General features: G+C 40.0%; 2 protein-coding genes and 1 long non-coding RNA gene across 14 annotated transcripts in view; 1 reads left to right on the top strand and 2 right to left on the bottom strand.

Moving 5' to 3' along the window:
• Positions 1-411: 411 nt before the first annotated feature.
• On the bottom strand, positions 412-2,202 carry MRPS25 (mitochondrial ribosomal protein S25). The gene is made up of 4 exons (XM_009681140.2): positions 1,958-2,202; positions 1,744-1,850; positions 1,335-1,422; positions 412-1,147 (listed from the first exon to the last, which is right to left on the bottom strand). Exons 1-4 carry the CDS (start codon positions 2,089-2,091, stop codon positions 955-957), a joined length of 522 nt encoding a protein of 173 aa, XP_009679435.2. The 5' UTR covers positions 2,092-2,202; the 3' UTR covers positions 412-954.
• On the top strand, positions 1,542-3,730 carry LOC138060982 (uncharacterized). Its single transcript, XR_011134521.1, has 3 exons — positions 1,542-1,747; positions 1,855-2,046; positions 3,124-3,730. It is a non-coding gene; the product is annotated as an uncharacterized lncRNA (long non-coding RNA).
• Positions 3,731-5,401: 1,671 nt separating this feature from the next.
• NR2C2 (nuclear receptor subfamily 2 group C member 2) overlaps positions 5,402-20,434 on the bottom strand; it is a 45,048-nt gene continuing 30,015 nt past the window's right edge. For 6 of the 12 annotated variants that reach the window (XM_068907283.1, XM_068907286.1, XM_068907288.1 and 3 more), the window contains 3 exons: positions 18,246-18,383; positions 16,580-16,685; positions 12,030-14,405 (listed from right to left, as the gene is read on the bottom strand). In XM_068907283.1, the coding sequence (XP_068763384.1) occupies positions 14,231-14,405; positions 16,580-16,685; positions 18,246-18,383 (419 nt within the window). In that variant the 3' untranslated portion in view covers positions 12,030-14,230. Of the gene's footprint in view, positions 5,671-12,029; positions 14,406-16,579; positions 16,686-17,550; positions 17,760-18,245; positions 18,384-20,434 lie in introns of those variants that run through there. The other 6 variants (XR_011134519.1, XR_011134518.1, XR_011134520.1 and 3 more) reach the window with 4 other exon arrangements.

The raw sequence follows: 20,434 nt of genomic DNA, 5'->3' as shown, positions 1-20,434 counted from the left end.
ACTTTAGAAGCTATGAGGATCTGGAGTTTGGGGTGGGGGGGTGGGTGGGTTGGTTGGTTGGTTGGTTGGGTGTGCAGGATATTTGAGGGGAAGTACCCAGCGTTACTGGAGTCTGAAGCACAATGGGCTTGGCTAGAATTTACTTGAAGTTGATTAAAACCTCTAGATACAGTTTCTATGGGCCCGATTATTTAGGAAACAGTCTGTTTCTGAAATTGTCTTTGTTTAAAATAATGGTTTAAATATCTATATTATTTCCCCCCCCAAAAGTTAATTGCAAAGCACATCTTTCACATACCAACTTCAAAAATTCTTTACTGCTGATGCAGTATTCTTCACTTTATCACTGCCTCTCAAAGCTGCAGTGTCAACTGCAAAAATTGTATCATTTAAAAAATGAGACTTTACCTGTTTCTGAGTGGTAACTAAATCAGTTTAATAAGAAAACTCAACGCTTACTTTCAGCCTGGGCTTATGTTAAGATTTGGCTATCTTCCTTTATTACAAGACAGAGCAGCAGGAACACTTTTAGGCTTCCTTAAATCTTTGGAATTCTAGGATAAAATAACTTTTTTAGCTTATTCTCTCCATCTGAGAGCAAACATGACAGTGTTTTTGAATTTAAAAGGTGCCGTGACCTTATGGAAGTAGCCATGAGTAGGACACAGGCCTCTGGTCGTATTATCTTCCTTCTTGCTTTCAGGCACAGTTGACTGCAATGCTTTTTAGAAGTGGCACAAAGAAAATAATTGTTTTTTTTTTTTTTAACTTGGATTTATTTAAGAATATTTTTCACTTGAATGATTCTAGTAGCCCAGTGAAAAGTTATGAAACAAGGACGTCTGTATTATATAAGCTTACTTGTTCCTGTTTCCAGGAGCTGTTAACGCTGTCTCTCACTGAAGCTCCTTTATCATCTAACTCTGAAGGAACACAACTGCATGGTTTGAGGTATCAGGCTGATGCTTCATTTTTCATAGCAGCTTTGTATTTGCCCCTCATTTCTTTAGGCAGTGGCACAAAAGCAGGGCAGGGAACTTGACCTTCAATTTCACACATACACTCTCGCAGATGGTATTTCTTGGGACCAAAAGTTGCAGGATGTGATAGTTTCTTCCTCTCTTTTTCCTCTTTTTCAAGTGTTTCTCTAAAAAAAAGATGCATTTGTTACCATCAGAAAATGGAACAGCAGCAGTCCTTTTCCCTCCAGGTCCCAAATTACCATATCAATGGATTTACGGACAGCTCTTAATTTGTGGACTTAACATCACTTTTCTCAGGGAAAAGTGAGATTCTCTACTGTGTTATGATGTATGCTAGACTGTGCTACTTACTTGCTTTTCCCCAAGATTTTCTTAATGTGCTCCATTATCTCCTTATTGGTTTTATCTTCCACATCAACCAAAACTTGTTCTCCAGTGTCTGCCAGAAAAATTTGCAACAGCGTTATCAGAAGGCGCCTTGCCGGCACCCCCAGCCCATGCGGTTCAAGGACCCGAAGGTTAAAAGCGGTGCTGCTCTACCATAATTAACGTTAGCGTACAACGCACAAAAGCAAAGCCATCTTTTAGGGGGGCTCCGCAACAGCTCCGGGCGACGGAGCCCAACACACTCTGCGTTCACTAAGATAAACAGACTCCTCCTAAAGCAGACAAGGGCTTTTCGCCTCGCGTCGCAGCAGGGCCGAGATGAGCCCGCTGCGTCGGAGGGGCAGGAGGGAGCCAGCCCCGGCCCGGCACCTACCCAGGTAGAAGCGGAGGAAGGGCGAAGGGGTCATGTTCCTGAACAGCATGATCTGCACCCAGGGGTTCTTGTACTGGATCTGGGGGATGTTGAAAAACACAAACTTTCTAGAAGGAGAGAGGAAAAGAAACACGGCAGCACAGGCGGGCACGGCTGCCGGGGCGGCGCGCCCTGGTGCCGCTCGGCGCCGGCCGCCGCGCCGCGCCGCGCTCACCTCGCCCCCTCGCCGAGCTCCCCCGCCGTGTTGTAGTTCACCGTCATCACCTTCACCGAGCTCTTGAAGACGATGTCGCCCTGGCTCAGGTACTGCAGCGTCCGCCGGATGGGGAACCGGCCTTTCATCGGCATGGCGGCGGCGGCGGCGGCGGCGGCGAGGCGCGGCCCGGAAATGGCGGCGGGCGCCGCCCGCCCGGGGCCGCGGCAGCTGCAGTTCCCGCCGCGGTCGGCCCGGCACCGGGGGGGGGGGGGGGGGCGGCCACGCGGCGCCCGACCGAAGGGAGTCGCCCCCGGCCTCACCCGCCCCCCCAGCCGGCCCGGCCCCCCGGCCCCCCCCTCAGCTCCCCCGGCCCCCCCCCGGCCTCACCCGCCCCCCAGCCGGCCCCCCCTCAGCTCCCCTGGCCCCCCCCGGCCTCACCCGCCCCCCAGCCGGCTCCCCCTCAGCTCCCCCGGCCCCCCCCCGGCCTCACCCGCCCCCCAGCCGGCCCCCCCCGGCCTCACCCGCCCCCCAGCCGGCTCCCCCTCAGCTCCCCCGGCCCCCCCCGGCCTCACCCGCCCCCCAGCCGGCCCCCCCTCACCTCCCCCGGCCCCCCCCGGCCTCACCCGCCCCCCAGCCGGCCCCCCCTCACCTCCCCCGGCCCCCCCCGGCCTCACCCGCCCCCCAGCCGGCTCCCCCTCACCTCCCCCGGCCCCCCCCCGGCCTCACCCGCCCCCCAGCCGGCCCCCCCTCAGCTCCCCCGGCCCCCCCCGGCCTCACCCGCCCCCCAGCCGGCTCCCCCTCACCTCCCCCGGCCCCCCCCCGGCCTCACCCGCCCCCCAGCCGGCTCCCCCTCACCTCCCCCGGCCCCCCCCCGGCCTCACCCGCCCCCCAGCCGGCCCCCCCCTCAGCTCCCCCGGCCCCTCCCAACCCCCCCGGCCCCTTCAGCCCCGCCAACCCCTCCACCCCCCCCTCAGCCCCCCCCCCCCGCGGCCCCCCCAACACCCCGGCCCCTCCCAACCCCCTCGCGACCCCCTCAGCCCCCCCCCCCGCGGCTCCCTCCCACCCCCCCCCCGGGTCCGCAGCGCTGCTCCAGGGCAGGTCCCAGGCCCCCCCCCCCCCCCCCCCCCCGCTGTGTTATATTTTTGCCACTCAGTTTTGTGGACACTGAACGTTTATATATTCAGCCGTAGGCTGCACTGGTTTGAGGAGGAAAAACACCATCTCTTGAAAGCGGCCGTAGATACACAGACGTCTTCTCCAGGGCCGGAGGTCGCTACGCTGCAACCGGGGCGAGCTGCAGCGCCCGGCAGGTCCGGGACTGCGCGCCGCTCTTGTCCGGAGCGCCGTGTCCGGCTGGGTGGACCCTATGGCTGATGCTCTTATTAAAGCAAAGAAAAAACAAACATTTTGGCAGCACAGCTAGCTTTAAAAGTGTGAAATTAAAACTCAGGTGCAAACAGGTATGAGGGTGTGAAAAACTTAAGCGGGAGCAATAACTGGTAATAATTTAACGGAAGGCTACATGAGTTGAAAGATAGAATAAAACAGAGGGGAAAGGGCTGCTACTCTTCTTGCAAAAAAACATGATCATATGCATTTTTCCCACTTCATTTCTGTTGTCTTCTTTTGTAGTAACTTCATCTCTTGATGTAAATTAGATTTTTAGAATGTGCTATTGGCAAGGTTTTTACTTTTTTTCACTACTGCTTTAAGTTGCTATTGAAAGCACCTCAATTTAATGCATGATTGGGCATGATATGAATAAACGTCCTTTTTTTTGTTTGTCATGAACCATACAGCTCTGTCAAATATGAAGACCGCGTCTTGTGCTCAAGGATAATTTGCCTGACTTCTTGCACGCACTCATGCCACAGGTAGAAAAGTGCTCTGAACTGTTTCCCTCAGCAGTTTGGTCAGTGCACATTCATCTTGATTAGTAATACCCTTCAGCGCTCCCAGTTCTTGTTTCTTTCCTGGAGACTTTATTGGTTGTTAACAGTTGGATTGAATGCTCTGTTATGTGGCCACAATCTCATCTGGCAGAGGATGACCCTTTTCATGCTTGGGTGTCAAAAAATAAACTCCACATTAGGCACCTAAATTAAATTACCTTCTTTTCCATGAAAGAATAATCATGGTTCTCCTGGGAGAAGGTGGTTACTCCAATGCAGGTTTGTCTTGTTTGCCTTGCATTGCTGCTGAAGCGCACCACAGGATCGTGGAGCGGCCAAGGCCGGCAGGGACCTCTGGAGCTCATCTGGCCCAACCTCCCCGCTCAGCTTTTCTCAAGTGTAGAATTTCTAACAGCAGCAACAACCAATACAGTCAACCACCTTCTCTCTGTAAACAAGTTGCGTTTCATCTCCACCACGTTATGTGTAAAACGGAGGTTGCAGTTTCTGTGCTGAATGCAGAGTCCATGTTCATTCTCTCTGTTAACGCGTACGGAAAGGGAACTGAAGACCTGAATGCACCGCTTCAATTTCAAACAGAGCGGAGGGGAGGCAGAAAGGGGCTGTCAGAGATAAGTAAACATCAAGTACTCTTTATTAAGAGCTATCTCCTCAAGTAAATTTAAGGAGAAAAATGGGAGACTAAAAAAAGATAAATGAGAAGCTTTAGGAAAAAATCCTTCTCCACTTGTTCAAACGAGTTGCTCCCCGGCATTAATAGGGTGCGGGGGATTTATCTTCTTGTACTAGAGCTAGTTAAATCAGCAGTATAAGGTAAGGTAGTGAAGGAAAAAAAAATTCTGTGTCTCCCTGAAATGAATAAATTATGTATTTGGCTTGGACACGGAATGTTCAAAAAGAAATGAAGTGAACTTAAAAATCAAGAATGCATTTATATTTGTAATTCACTTTAATAGTATAAACCTCATTTAGGTAGTAGTATTAAGCCACAACAATATAATGCCACATTTAAACAGCATTTAATAAAATGCATAAGCTAAAATCATGCACTGCAATACTCTATATACAAACACAACAATGCAAATTCCTCTTCATGACTGAAGACACTGATTAGATATAAAATTCAGATTAAAAAAAAAAGAACATGCTATTATTTTTAAATGCCATCACACATACAATGCTGATTTCACAAAAGAAGCTGTGAGAAATGAATTACTTCTGTGAATTTTTAAACCTGAAATTAAAATGTAATTACACAAACAATAGTTTTCTAAATGATGATGAACAGAGACTTCCAGAAAATACCCCAAGGAATTAAGGTAGATAATTCCTTTTATAAAAAAAATGGGATATTTTTGTAGGAGCTCCAAACTTCCTGGTATGCCAAATACATACAACACTCACACAATGTGCAGTTTTTCAGTTATAGAACTGTTTGAACACTGGCTTACAATGTATTTTGGAGTACAGAGGAATTATAAAAAGTATTCCCATATTTAGCATATATATTTTATCATACATGGAATTAAGAGTTATGCAAGTAATATGCTTTCTTCCTAAAGAACAGCCATTTTATTTGATTTTTATTCAGTCCTACTTTAAACCCATAATCATCGAAAGCATTTTAAAATGGACCTGTACCTGCTTTATCATTTACCTAAGATCCTTAAAAAAATGTACAAGAAACCAATTACTCAGAGGTGTTAGATACCTGACAACAGGCGTAGTTCTCAGGCTTTATCTTTCTGTGATCAAATAGAGCTGATTTCACATTCCACGGTCGCTGCAGAATACATACCCTTTATTCCCACTTGTATTCTGAAGGACAAAACGCACTCATATATAAATAATTCAAATGCGTATATAAACAAGTTCACAAGCTTAAAATATGTTCATTTTCCAAATTCTCAGTTGAATTTTTTAAATAGATTCTATGCTGATCTCTACCCCAGTCCACTTCTTAATCTTTAAAAATGTTACTGCAGTACAATAACACTATAAGACATTCAGGTTTCCACTCTGCTTTTAACAAATATTCTTCAAACAGTACTGATTGTCATGACACCAATAAAGGACCATCTGTCCTAGGAATTCCTGCCCTTAATTTAAATGGGGAGTTTCCTGCTGAAGAACTCAGGAATAAGGCTTGAAATGTCAAAGATGGGTTTTTACAGGTTCTGTATTTAAAACGAAAGCTTACAAATGCTTACTAAACAGTACTGCAAGAAACAGAACGTTCCTAGCACATTCTTCATAGCAAAGACTTTACAACCAAAGGGCCTAACTCTGTGAGAGACTTCTGCTCTTCCTTTAAGCATGCAAGAAGCTGACATTTTAATTGGCATCTGCTCATCTGCTTAGGTTAAACATACAAGAGTCTTTGCCACGCTGAGTCCAACAAGTGGAAATAAACGCTCAGAAAACTCCACATCACCTTCTAAATGTGACAGAAACAAAGATATGCTGAACTATTCTCATAAACAATCTGTAAAATACTTTTTTTCTGAGGTTAATGCTACCGCTTTTGCAGAAGGCTTCTTATGTAACTCCAAGTGATCAGAAGGGGAAGGGAACAGGAACAGCCTATATTTTGATAACTTAAATGTTTAATACTCCCTATGTATAAATTTGTCTTACTGCAAGTCTAATTTTAAGACTGCTCCATGTGCCTAGCTCCCACTGTGAATAACAAAAGCTTCATGCACAGACTGCAGTTTCAGGAAAGGAGAGAATGCGACCGTGGACGTTATCCTGACAACTAAACAAACTGATAAGCTTTGTTTTCTTTAAGCTCCGGAATAGAGAGACTAACTTTGGAAAGTGAATCCTGCTGTCCCAATTTTCAGGTTGATGAGAAGGGAAAAACATGATTTAGGAAATAAAAAGTAGATTTGGAAAAAGAATGGGAAGAGGTCGAAGCCTTAATAATATTGGAAATGGGTATCAGTGGCTCAGATGCTTCATCAAAATCAAAAACTAAATTTGGAAAAAGAAAAAAACCTTTTAAGATGGGAGAAGAATCCAGATGTTTGAACTAAAGAATAAATGGAACTTGAGAGAGGTAAATATACAATTGAAATAAGATTCTAAGAAAGTCTTGATGTTCATGAGAAATTAAACTAAATAAGAAGATCATCTTATTTAACTATCACTCTAGCAGGAATGTAATTGTTTCATTAAACAGAGGACATCATAGTTTAATTAGCAGTCTGGTTTCGTGTTATCATTATGGTAATACGACTGGTGATTTTTAAAAGGGCATCCATTGCAGTCTGCTCTGCGTGCTACAGTTCAACAATACAGGGCAGCTTGTTTTTCTTCTAATTATCCACTGCTGAAGACTTAAAACAATCCACTTACCAAGTTTCATTGTGAAATAAAACTTTGCAAAACCTTATCTAAGAAGCCTGAAAGAAAATGAGTGTAAATTGAGAATGTGGAAGTAATACTCTATTTATGAATGGCGTTGGTATTATAGGTCCTATTGGCTCTTCACTGGTTTACTTCTACATATCAAATGAGAAAAGGCAAAGGGAATAATCTAAAAGCCTCAAATATCATGGAATATATTTGCCAGTACTGAACACGAAATACCAAATTCAAGCCAGGTGTAGAAAAAGCTGCAAAGCTCTCAAGTTCATGGGGATGCACCTATGAAGTGTGGGCCAAGAAATGAAAACTAGGAAGCTCCAGATTAGCAAATCAATGAAAAGCTTTAACAAGTAGAATGGTATGAATACATGGCTACATATCTGTACATATATACATACACTACACTTTCTATACACTGTACATAATATATTTAGACAGATATAAACATATACACTCATACACACATACATACAACTATGTACATATGCATTAGCTGCTCGAGTAAGGTCTAGTATTGAACATGCAGAAATGCACAGTGGTGGGAGGCACAAAATAAAGATGTATAGAAAAATCTGTCAAATCCTTTAAAAACAGGGGAGGAAGAAAGGCATGATTTTAATAAGAAGCTAGTTTCAAAGCATTTCTGCAACTCACAGGATAAAACATGCTATGGGAGCTATGGAACATCATGACAGTATTATCCAGGGTAACCCTGGCATGACTTCACAACAAAAAGCTTTGTAATGAGATGATTCTGAGGTTTGGTGTTTTCCAAGTCTAACATATTTAGACTTAGAGAATTTAAACCTTAAGAAGAATGTGACTTGCAACTTCGGTATAACTATTGGGGTTTTTTTTTCCCCCACAAATTTCAGATTTAAGGTTGATATCATTAATTGCAGCAGAAGTAAGATTGTATCATAATTTATCAAGAGGGGTTATGGCATCTTCAGTCAAACACTAAACCTGAACTTAAATCAGAGGAGTTTACTGTTAAGACGACTCAGCAACTTCAGAATTAAAAGGGGCAACAAGCAATTGTTTTAATCTTGCTCCCTTTTGTCATGGCCTCTCGGTAACTTTTACATGGAGCTCTTTTTTATCCTTTGTTGTCCATCAGGATGCAGTAGATGCTGACAATTTGTCCTTTCCCTGTCCCTTCATCTCCTCTATAGAGTGACCGTGACCTTTGTTGAGTCTACCTGGATGCTTATGGAGGTATTGCGACAGTAGATGCTGTGTGCTGTCATCACAGCAGATCCATGCTTATCAAAGCAAACCATCACAGCTGCTGTTATGCTCTTTATGGCAAGCGTGGTGAACTACTGAGACCGATGGGAGCCTACTTGTTGCTCTCCTCCCAGTATTTCTACTTTTTTCTTGGGGCAGGGGGGACAGGACAGGACACAAACCTACGCTGCTTTTGCTCTCTAAATAGTAAGTGAAAGAGAGGGGAAGGCTTTCAAATAGAAGAACAAAGAACATTTTAAAGATTCTCCTTTCTTCTGGGGGACGTGATCCTGCAGGTATTTGCTGATGCACCTTTCATCATTAAGCAGTATTCATATGACCGATAGCTGGTTCCTTACATAACGCATAGACATCCTAAGGAAACTGCAGTCAGCAGCAGCTGAAGCCACAGTAACTACATTGAGTTTATTTTTTTCTTTATTGGTGCCTTAAATGTTGCGGAACTGGACAATGAAACTATCAGAGCTTACGGAGTCTAGTTTGTTAAAATGTTTGCTAGAAGCGTATGTTTGATTGACCGGCCGCCACTTCTCCTGCTCTCATCGCCCGATTCAGATAGGGCCCCTCACTGCTGCTGTGTTTGCAGAAGACGCCTCTGATCCCTGCTTGTTTGGTGGCATCCTCAGCCTGTTAAGTTCCCCTTCCTGGCTAAACTGTACCCTGACAGCATTGCTACTCACATTATGTGGTGCTTTTAAAAATTATCCCTTTCTAATTAAATGCCAGATAATCAGGGAAGGATCCTAACTACCCTCTTCCTTTGTAGTGAGCAGGGAAACGCGTCTGGCACACCACCATTCAGGACTCCTGCAAAAAGTCTGCATACTATACCCAACAATGGAAACACTTAAGTGTTTTATAGTCACTGCCAAAGAAGAAATAAGTTTTAGAATAGGCCCTCAGGAGCTTGGTTTAGCCTGGAAGCCTCAGCTACAACTTTTTTCTCCCTATCGCACCTCTGAATATGCCCTTTGCCAATGGGTGCTATAAAGACAATACAGAGCCAACTGTTTTCAGGACAGGAATCTCCTTGAGTCAGTGCTATTCACTAGAGGCCTTATGGCTGCTCTGTGGCCCATGTATTTCAGAAATGATAGTGAAAACAGACTTTTACTAAGTGATACCAAGTAACAAATAGTGAGCAGCAATAGTTTTCTGCCTCAGAGTGCTCTGAAACCTAAGCCTCCTCAACGATCTAACATTTTGAGGCAGCTAACATAGGGCTCTCTTCAGGGTCTCTTACGTTCTTGGAGACGATTCTCTTTCCCCTCCTACCAGTTCCGCACGAGAATAATTCCACTGTCACCAAAAGCATTAGATCTAACATATAACCAATGTAAATGAGCAGGAAAAAAAAATGACGTTTGCATGTAGTCTTAGTTCTGTGTCCAGTGTGAGTAAATTAAAGGAAGCGTTTGCCTTTTCGTCCCAACACAAATGCAATAAAACAGCATTACTACAAAGCTAACCTAAAATGCCCCTATACCGTTATCGATCATTATTCCTATGTATCTGCAAGATCCTAATCCAATTCCTTCTCAAAAGGGTTGGAAAACAAAGGGATGATGCACTTCTGTTGGCTCATTATCACCCCCTACATGCCACAGTTTCAGCCAGCACAGAGTTTTGATTTGTCTGAATTACTACTGATGTACACCTACACTCAAGCTCAGATAGACCAAATCAGATGGTTTATCACTATTTTTCTACTGAGTTAAAATATTTTAATTTTAAAAGAGCAGCAGAAACAGGACCTAGAAAACGCTGGAATGCATACATTTTAGGCACTAAGTAGAGCTTCAGTGAGCTGCCACTTTTCTTAGACTCACCCTCAGACTATGACTCTTTGGCTCCTCGTTCTGTAAACACAAGTCTGGCCTTGAAGTTAGGCCTTTAGGAAAACAAGCTTTTTCCATATACCTAAAGCCAACAAACACTGTTTCAATAGTTTTGTTACAATAAAAAATAATCCTGTTTCACCTTCACAAGCAGAACTTTGCACTTGCAAAAAAACCAAAGAACACCTGAAACTCATGAAAAAGCAACTTCCATGAGATTAGTCGGTTACTGTTTTCCAGTCCCCGGAGAGGAGGGTAAGAAAATCTCATAAATGACAGGAACTACATTAGCCATGCAATATTTTTTGCAGTAATGGTAACCACTTCTGTTCAGTAACATACGGGGATTATGTAGATTCAGAATCTGTGGTGCAGCCCAGCTGCAAACCAGGTAAATGGCGTGCAAAGACAGTTTAAAACTCACTGGAGCCTCAGCCACGCTGTATAGGCAATTCTACCTTCATTTTCTTAGGATGACCTGAAAGCCCAGCCACCAGAAGTGGCTGAAAATAATGCCCAAGATCATCACAGGACAAGAACAACTTGGTGAAGCCCATTTTCCCTAGCTATGCCTTTTCCATTGCTATCAAAGTAACCCCTAAACGGAGGGTAGAAAGAACCCCCACCTCAGTTCTGCGCCTCTGGAGCATCCATCTCTTACTAACGGAAGGTGGAGGAGAGGAAGAAAGATTTATTTAAAAAGTTACAATAGCTTCACTGCTAGATTGCACTTGAAATTTAGTGCAAAGGAGCCCTACTGCGTTGGAGAATATGTTTTATAATTTTAACGTGGCAGTGTTTTCAGTGATTCCTTTCAGTGTCTCTCACTAGCAGGCCAAATCTTTGACTCAATTTTATGGTAGCCCTTGAGTAGCATGTGAGAAAGAAGCATTAGGTTATTATTCCCATCTGTCTTATATTTATAGCTTACATTCAAATACTCAAGACGCTTTAGATTCCGAATGTTTCTTAAGCTGTGGGATCCGCCATCCGCTGTCAAAATTTCTACAGTCCAAACTGTTACTTTTTGAATCAAAATAGTTACAGTTAGAGAAAATACTTTTTTGCTCTTGGCACAAGAACTAAATTAGCTCGGCTCTGACTAACGTGACCCAGCAAAATCATGCTGAAGATGCCACACAGAAGGAGGCTTTATAGATGTCAGGTGGTAATACGTATCTATTAAATGCATTCATGAGATTTAAAAAAATAAACCCTAGATATGGTTTGCCTTGCGATCTCTCATTTACAAAAAGTAACATTTTACCCCAGGTAAAATAATATTGACGTCCAGGGTACTATTTGCAGAGAAAAGAACTAGCAGATATCCATCAAGGACGGATACCATCATGTGGCCTGGTATTTGTCGGAAGTGCGGTTTATTTGTTAACAGAGCTGCATGAAATTTACCATTTTGATTTACAAACACAGCGTATACACGTTAAGTCTTATTTCATCCAATTCCTCTGTCCCCTCTAAAATATAGTGGGTTTTGTTTCTCTTAATTATTTTCACTGTGTAAGTAAAAAATAATTCAGGGACATTTTTTTTTGCACACGAACTGGGACTCTTTTACCTGAAAAATGTAAGCCCAAATGATGTTTGTCATGAAAAGCCTTCACGTGTGTAAAAATTTGGAAAAAAATGAATCTGATGACTAGTGTATTTTGTATTAAGGAATATTACACGTCTCATTAACAATGCTTACTTAGCTGCTTAAATAATTTTTTTTTTTTTTTTTTTTTACAAAATAGTAGAAGCAAATTAAACAGCATTATCTTCTCGCTTATTGCAATTAAAAATACCACAATAGTTCGATGTACACTATTTTTAGAACAACAATGACGTAACCCAGTAAAACTTTCATTTTTAACAAAAATGGCCACAACTGTTTCCAAGGTAGGTACTTCTTTTGTTGTTAAAGCCACAATTAATTTTTAAGTTATATACCCTTAAAACAGGGACTTTGCATCCGAGGTGCCGACACAATCACACAAGAAGTGACGCTGCAGTACAGCAGCTAGTACAACGCTCCGCGTTCCAGTTGACTTAATGCTAGATGAGGGCCTTTTTTTCACATTAAAAATACAATTTCACTTGCTATAGCAAAAGCTCAGAGAAAAGAAAGTGCGACATTACAGATCTCTGCATTTATGTTGGACTCTTTGTAACATCCTCTTGAGAACAGAAATTTCTGAATGCTATAACTATTGCGATTAATAACAGATTTTAATGCATCCAGAAGCCAAAATTACATAGCCTTCCATGTCACAAAGAGTGTTACAAACGTGAGCCTCCTAGCGAGAATGAAGCGTACCAAGTCGGGACTTGTTACTACATTAGGAGCCTCATCTAAAGTTGCCTAAGGTCTTGGCTGCAATTCAGACCTTTAAAAATGCAATCACCAACTTCATGATGTTCATTAACATCAATGTTAATATTAGAAGTAGATCAAAAGTGCTGAATTTTATCATTAGATTTTTGTCACGTAAAAATGTACAAGTAGAAAATGCCTTTGCCATAGAAATAATTAAAATAATTATCTAATGTATCTAATAAGCCAGGATCTGATGAAGCTATAATTGTTGTGACCAAAAAAATCATTTAAAACACTAATTTGTATATTAATAAATTATACTAAAATGAAAGCAGTGCTAGCTGATAATGGCTAGTACAAGAAAATGTGTTGATGGCTCACTATTCAAAACAATTTTAAAAGAAGTTCATTTTATAACTCCATGCTGTATCAGTCATTATCTGCAATTGTATGTGACTGAGTATAAATCACAGCTATACCTCAGTTTCAAACTGGGTCACGGGAAGGTTGAGAGCTTTGCAAAAGGAGGAGTGCTTAGTCCTCAGGGAAGGGAGAGCTTTACAGTACATACTCTGCTGACTGCTAGAGCTTCTAAACATTTCAGGTTTTAAATTGTAACCTTGGCTGGACGATGAGTTCAGAGAGGAGGAGCAGACTGGGAAATACCCCAGGTGTACTCAAAGAGCTTCACACAGCTCTGCTTGAAAGTGATTGTTCTTCCAGCTAATGACCGATTTTCCCCACAATCAAAAGGCATCCTATCAGAGTATTTGTCAGGACTGCGTAAACATCAGTGTCAGGTTGAGTAGAAACTTTAAGGAATCTGAATATTTCCTCATAACTGTGGAAGGAAACTCAAATTCTGTCTTCTAGTTTGGGTAATTTCTGCAGCATGTTACCGTCACTATGCTTGTGTCATGCTGTTAATCACAGCTGCACTAATCTAACAGAGTATAGTGCCAGACAATGTGGAAATCTAAGTTAAGAATCCACATTTAATGCATAACATAAGAACAAGTGACTTTTTGCAAAATAAATGATTGTCTCCTGTAGCATTCTACATTTTCACAGAAATCACTAGCGTTTTTACTAAGGACATACACAATTTTTTCATTTTCCCCTACTCACAAGCAGGATGTTGATGACATTATCGCTTTGACAAGAAGTGCTTACAAAGTGCTAATATTATACCCTGGCAATTATTAGATATTAATTCCAAGGATATTTTTAAATATATACATATTGTTCTTTTTACTTTTAAAGTAATTTCATTACTAATCTCCGATATTATAAAACTCTATTTTTAACCACTGATAATTTCTAAATACAAAGCATGTTAAAAGTATGTTCAGTAATCTATAGCCTTTTGAATGAAAGGCATTGAAAACGTTCCTTGTGGCAGAAAAGGTCCTAATAGCAGGCCATTTAATAGCTGCTTACATTTTGTCAAAGTCAGCAAACAGATGAGAAGAAATCTGATAGGAAACTAAGAAACAAGTTGGAAATATCTGTACATACCAAACTGTTATTCTTTTAACTTCTCTCTCTTAATTCTGTTTTTGTGAAAATTACTTTGATGCATCCAATTGTATTGTTCCCACTATGCAGATGTGCCAGTTATTTGACCGTTATATTCTGCTGTTTCCATTTTGAGAATGTAGGGGATTATGCTGTCAATTGGAACATTTCCAATGAGACCAGTAAAAAACAGTTCCTCAGTAATGCTAGAGCTCATCAGCCTAAGTGCTGGCAGGCGAACCAGAATCCGGGCTAGCCTGAAAAAAGAAGTTCAGTGGATTATAAATACATATAATACAAGTTTAAAACACTGTGTGGCTAAGGAACTGGATCTGCATTTATTATTATCATAACTCATGAAGGGCAGTAGAGAGGCAATTAAAGTTACTTTAGCTATTATGAAAAGAATGCTTACTTTTCTGTCCTGCAAGTGAAATGAAAAGCCTCCATCTTTCTTAGTGGTTCTCCAGTGAAAAGGACATATTAACATTACAGTGGGTATGTACAAACATACGGTTCTCCCGGTCTGCTTCTGAAATTCCCGGCTCTGGAAGAACCTCATAGTTCAGGACCATGCGCAGACTAGTAACATTCATACTAACGAATACATTTACACAACTTTAAGAGTAAAACTCTTAATTGGAACTTAAATCATAAGCAGTATAAATCTCAGTTGCCTAGCAACTAAATGACAAACCAGATAGCAAGAGGGGACTGTGTGTGTATATAAAAGGAAATAAGGGAATCTGCTTCTAAGGAGAAAAGGAATTTGGAAGGATACATAATTCCAAATATTGTGGGTTTTCATGCATTAACATGAAACATGTTAACAGACACGCAACATAAAGAAGCGATGATATTGCACTTCTGGGCTTTTAATGCATTTTAAATACAGAACAATTTTGGAAATATATCTGTTGTGTTTATACGGCGGATATACACCACAAATGCAAAAATAAATGAATTTCCTGAACTGGAGGCAAGCTATAGCAAACCTTAGGCAATACTGAACTCAGACCTCCAGAGAACGCTTGAACATCTACGGGAAAAAAGTATGTAAGCCCTTTCTGCCCATACCACTCTTGTAAACATTAGGGAAAAAATTGGAAAAAGATTCAAGCCATGCCACCATTTTTGTGAAAGCTGTAACACTTTTGCTCCAATCTCAATTTGTGTCAGCATTCAGTTGCTCAGAAATAATCAGATTTGTACTCTAAATTAATCTATGGGTGAGCATAGGGGAATAAACAATATTGATTAAAATACAGAAGAGTATTTGGGCTGTGACTCTAATTTTCTTCCTTGAATCATTATTAAGAACAGTAACTCTATAGAAAAAATTCTGTATTTTTTTTTAAAATGGTAGAAATTCAGCTCTCTTGCACAAAGCCAGAATAATTAACTTGTGTATGGAAGAAGAATGTGGTATCTGAGGATATTTCTGAAGCAGAAATTCCCATCCCCACTCTAGCATAAAGACTAGAAAAGTGATCAAAGTATCGATGCACCATACCCACCAGACTGTAGCTACATAACTGGGAATCCTGATGCCCCATCTCTTGACCCAGTGTTAAGCTCCCTTAAAAAAAAAGCTACACTATCTTCAACCCTTGTTTAAGTGTAAGGGATTGCATGCGTCTTCCACAAGGGGGTAACTTTCACAGGAAAATAAATAAATTCTAGGATTGATTACTAGAGAGTGGTTAGAATTTCCCTTGTGGCACTGAGAATCATTGCATTAGTGAAGTTTAAAAATAAAATAATGAGTTTTGATGGAGGAGATTAGAAAAAGAAGGATAATTATTTCTGGCAAATAATAAACAGGAATAGATGAGAACTGACCAAACATATTAGATACTTCAAAGGCAAATCCTTAGAAATAAAAAAAAGGGAGGGGGGAGCAGGAAGTGAGAATTTCTTATAAAAAGAAGTTTAAGAGACTTGGTTACTGTTCTCCACATATAATCCTTAGATTTCAAGGCTTTATAAACTGACAGTTTTAATACCTTTCTACATAGGTAACTTGACAAACATTAAAAGGACTAAAGTTGCCTTTAATTATCTCAGAACCTCTTTTTGACAACTCTGACTTGCAAAAGGAGGCATCATTTTAATTAAAAGAAAAATGTTTGAGGCAGTTATTCTTAAAACTTCTATTAAACTATGTCTGTCTGCTTTTCTAAATATGGAAATGAAACTCAATTAAAGAACAAAGTACACAGTTTAATTTAAATGGAAGAAGCTAAGCTTCTTGTTTCTTGCTCTATTTAAATGAATCTGCTTGCTTTTGTGAACAAGGTTCTAGTTCTTTTAGCTCAACTGTCAAAAAAGAACAGATGTCAAAAAGGACACTTTCATGTCAGGATGTTGTTTTGTACTTTTGCCAGCTATGGCCCATAACGTTATTTTGGGTACTATAGACAATAAATACCTATAAGTATCTTCTGGATAGGTTTTTTGTACATAGTCCTGCAATTCCATCTGTGCCTTCTCCTGGAATTTTTCTATTTGGGTTGAACTGGTCAGACCAGGGTGATCTAAAGAAACAAAACATTTCTGTATGTCGATTGTTTCCCTACACATCATGAAATTTATGTAGTTACAAGATTCTCACATTTATTTTCATTTAAATATTTGTCTTATGTTATGATATTTAACATATTAGCTGCATAAAGGAAACCATTACACTGAACATTTCCTTCCTGGCTTCAGAATTAACATACTCACTTTTGTCTCTATAGCCAGCTGCATCCACAGAAAAGCGGGTAAGATCAGTCCTGTAGGTATATATCAGGCAGCAGGCAATGACACTCTCAATTTATGTTTCTAACTCTGCTCGTTTAAATGTTTCACTCTGATTTTGACTAACTACATAGATTGAGAAATCTCCAGGTTTCTTTCCCTTGACAGGTCAACTTCCTGACCTTCTCAAGCCTGTCCCTTGTTCTAATTCCAGCTGACTCAGCTCCTCAAAGACAGTTGCACAATCAGAAAAAAACAGAAAATGCTTCGGCGTAGTCAGATACATGATATCTTCATTGCTGTGTTCAAGAAGCGCTTCCCTTGAAAGGGCAGGGAGCTAGCCCAAGTTTGGATAGTTTCTCTTTCCGCAGACTAGAATAAAACCTGTGTTAAACCTAAACCTAATGATACAATCTGCAAGAAATTTCCAAAAGCAAAGTTTCAGGACACCAACATCTTCTAATTAAATTAAGTTTTATTATAAAGAGAAAATAATATATATATGCAAAAAGAAACAGATTACAAGATATCCCTTTTCTTGATAATATGTTAAAGTGGTAACATACTTGACTTAAAGTAAATGATTTACCTTTCTGAGCGAGAGCTTCCCTTTCATTCAATCTGTCAGCAGTTTTAAGTTAAACTGTCAGTGTCCTAGGAACATTTATCCTCCCTTGTCCAGAAAGACTGTTGCTTCCCACTTCTTTTATATTCTTACCGTATCACTCCAGAAAATCTCAAGTATCTTGAGTAAATCTTCTTATCTCATAAACACTGCTGACCATGTTTTAGTTAATCTGCTGTCTTGTTTTAACAAACGGGAGACAGCCTATTTACATTTACTTTTTGAGTTTTTGTGGAAGCCCCATCTAAAAAAAAGGAGATTTTCTGTTGTATTTCATCTTCTATCCCTCTGACAAGTTTTTTAAAAATACTAACATTGAAGCCAATTCCCTTTTGTCACTTTGAGAATGTATTTCCTCTAATCCTTCTTGCATTGACTTGCCTAATAGTGCTAATACACGTCCCTGGTAACTGATTACTGATAGATTCTCAGCTGCTTAAGTAGGGAAGCTTAGCTAGGGAAGGAGAGGATTGAGAATCTAGTCTTCTAAAGTGGGTGTACAGGAAATAACTTATATAATGAAGCTGTAAGTAGTCTGGACATGTTGCTCCAAAGTTATTTTTAAAATATATACTGTTCATGTTACATGATTGTGGAACAGTCAGGTATTTTATCAGCAGCTTAACAGAACAGTCTGATCTCAGGCTAGTAGTCTTTTTAAAAACCAAACGCTAGAAAATTAACACATGTAGCTCATTATTCTAAAAGATACAGTTACTAAATTCCTTACCAGGGCTAAAGAGGACTATAGCTTTAAGGTATGCATATTCATATCCATCAATATCAAGCTTGGCCATGCTGTTACAGAACTCCTGAAGTTTCCAGATGTGTTCCATGACTTGCTTTATTCTGTCTCCAGAAAGCTTATCTAAAAAAATACATCGCTTACTTTTTAAGTGAGCTCAATTATATCTGATATATTAACCAACATCCTTTCTTTTATAAAACAGGCCAAGTGACATTTTAAAGCATTTTGTGTCAAATATTTTGTCAAGTATATTGTGTCAAGTATTTTGATATCTTAGAAACACTTAACAATACTATGAGGATGGCTGAATGATTATGGGAGTGAAGATTTATAAAGATGAGTCCAACACAGTGCTAGCAAACAGAATGTTAACTCTTCTTCATAATTTTCCCAGTATAACATAATCTGCAACACCAATGTTATTCCAGTGATGCACTGTTCTGAGCAGAGATTCTCAAATTATCAAGAATTATTCTACAAATGGATAGTGTGATTTTGGGAATGAACAAAAAGCACAAAACACATGCTATCATGCAATTCTAATATTATCTTCAATCAGCATTCAGTTAACTTCTACAGAAGTGAATGCTGTAGCAGTAATGACAGTGCTACTTTTTTTTTTCCCCCCCTCTATATTTGTACTTGCGGAATCGAATTTTTCATTCACTGTGGTAAATAGTCTTTCCTTCAGAAGCGAAATAGTCACTGAAATATATATACATAGATTCTCTGATGTTTTGCAAAATCCTTTTCTTTATGTTGGCTTCATATTCTTTCTTAAAATGTTGATTTAAAAATCTTTTATTATTTTTGAATAAGCTAAAATTAAGTAGTAATAGCTACTCAGTGAGGAAGGAAGAGAATTCTAATTTGGTAAACAAATCTTTCCCTCTCTGATCGCATATCTTTAGACTAGTCAAAGAAAAAAACCTCTAGAGATTATATTAAAACAAAACTCTGTATATATAACTATTATTATTAAACTTCAGAGATAAGTCAAATCACAACGAATAAAACCTTTTTATTTAGAAACACATTAAAATCATTTTAGTCCATGCATGATCCTAATATTAATATTTCATGTTACTATAATTTAAATATTTTATCTTTGTCTGTACAGCTAATGGTGTATTCCATTGCTTAGACCTGTGTGCCTTAATGTGGACTTTTGATGTAATTTATATTTATGTTACATATTTTCTGCACTCGCAATAAAAAACTCAACAGCAAAAAAAAGAAATTAGACAATTTTTGTATAGTGATTTGAAACAAGAATGAAAGCATAATCTATGAAGCCATCACAGAATAGCTTTCAATAAAACCTCCAGAGAGAGGATTTCATACTTGCAACAGCATTTTTGGAGCTTCCCTAAGAAAGGGGAGACTGTTCTGTTAGATCTATCAGACCTGTGGTCCAACTTCTCTAACATCCCAGCAGAATCCTGGCCTATTTTGGACTCCCTGATTCGTATTTGCTGCATTCACATAGGTGTAAAAAGCATTGCCACATCATTTGTGTTGTATTGAAAGGTTCTTCGTGCTGGCACAGGAGCGTTTCCCAAGATACGTATCAAAAAGAGGGCCATCAATCATTAGCTGTGTCTGTTGCCCATTCCCTATATTCCTCTTGGAATAATACTGTATTTTCATGCTTCTACAGTCACTCAAGTTTACATAGATTTTAGTATGCTTTTATCTTAGTCCTCTCCTAGGAGGAGAACTCTGGCTACCTGCACAAAGTATACATTTTTTATCATTTGCCAGTTACATATAAACTTTGTTCTATTTCTGCAAGTGAACATATGCTGTGCTCGCAGACTTAAAAGCTGCTAGTATTGTTTTTTTCTCCTATGAAAAGTGGAATGTTATTTTCACCCCAATCAGTCGTCTTGGTTTGGAGCATCATTAAAGTAAAAACAGAAAGCAAGAACCCTAACCATAACAAATTATCATTCATCGTAGATATAATTACCAACAACACAACGCTAAATTAAAAAAAAAGTCAGTTAAATCTTCTTAAGGAAATAGGTTGTTTAATGCTTTGGATTAAACTTCAAAATACAGTTATCACCACTGTATCATACAGCAGTATCCAAAGCCATTATATTCGCAAGAATATTTCTGTTGTGGTACTCAGCAAATGAGTACACTTTAAAGGGGAGAGGGAAGGT

This window comes from Struthio camelus, chromosome 14 (genome assembly GCF_040807025.1).
Source record: "Struthio camelus isolate bStrCam1 chromosome 14, bStrCam1.hap1, whole genome shotgun sequence".
NCBI lineage: Eukaryota > Metazoa > Chordata > Aves > Struthioniformes > Struthionidae > Struthio > Struthio camelus.
Note: the sequence above shows the minus strand (reverse complement) of the source record. Positions and strands in the feature narration are given on the sequence as shown.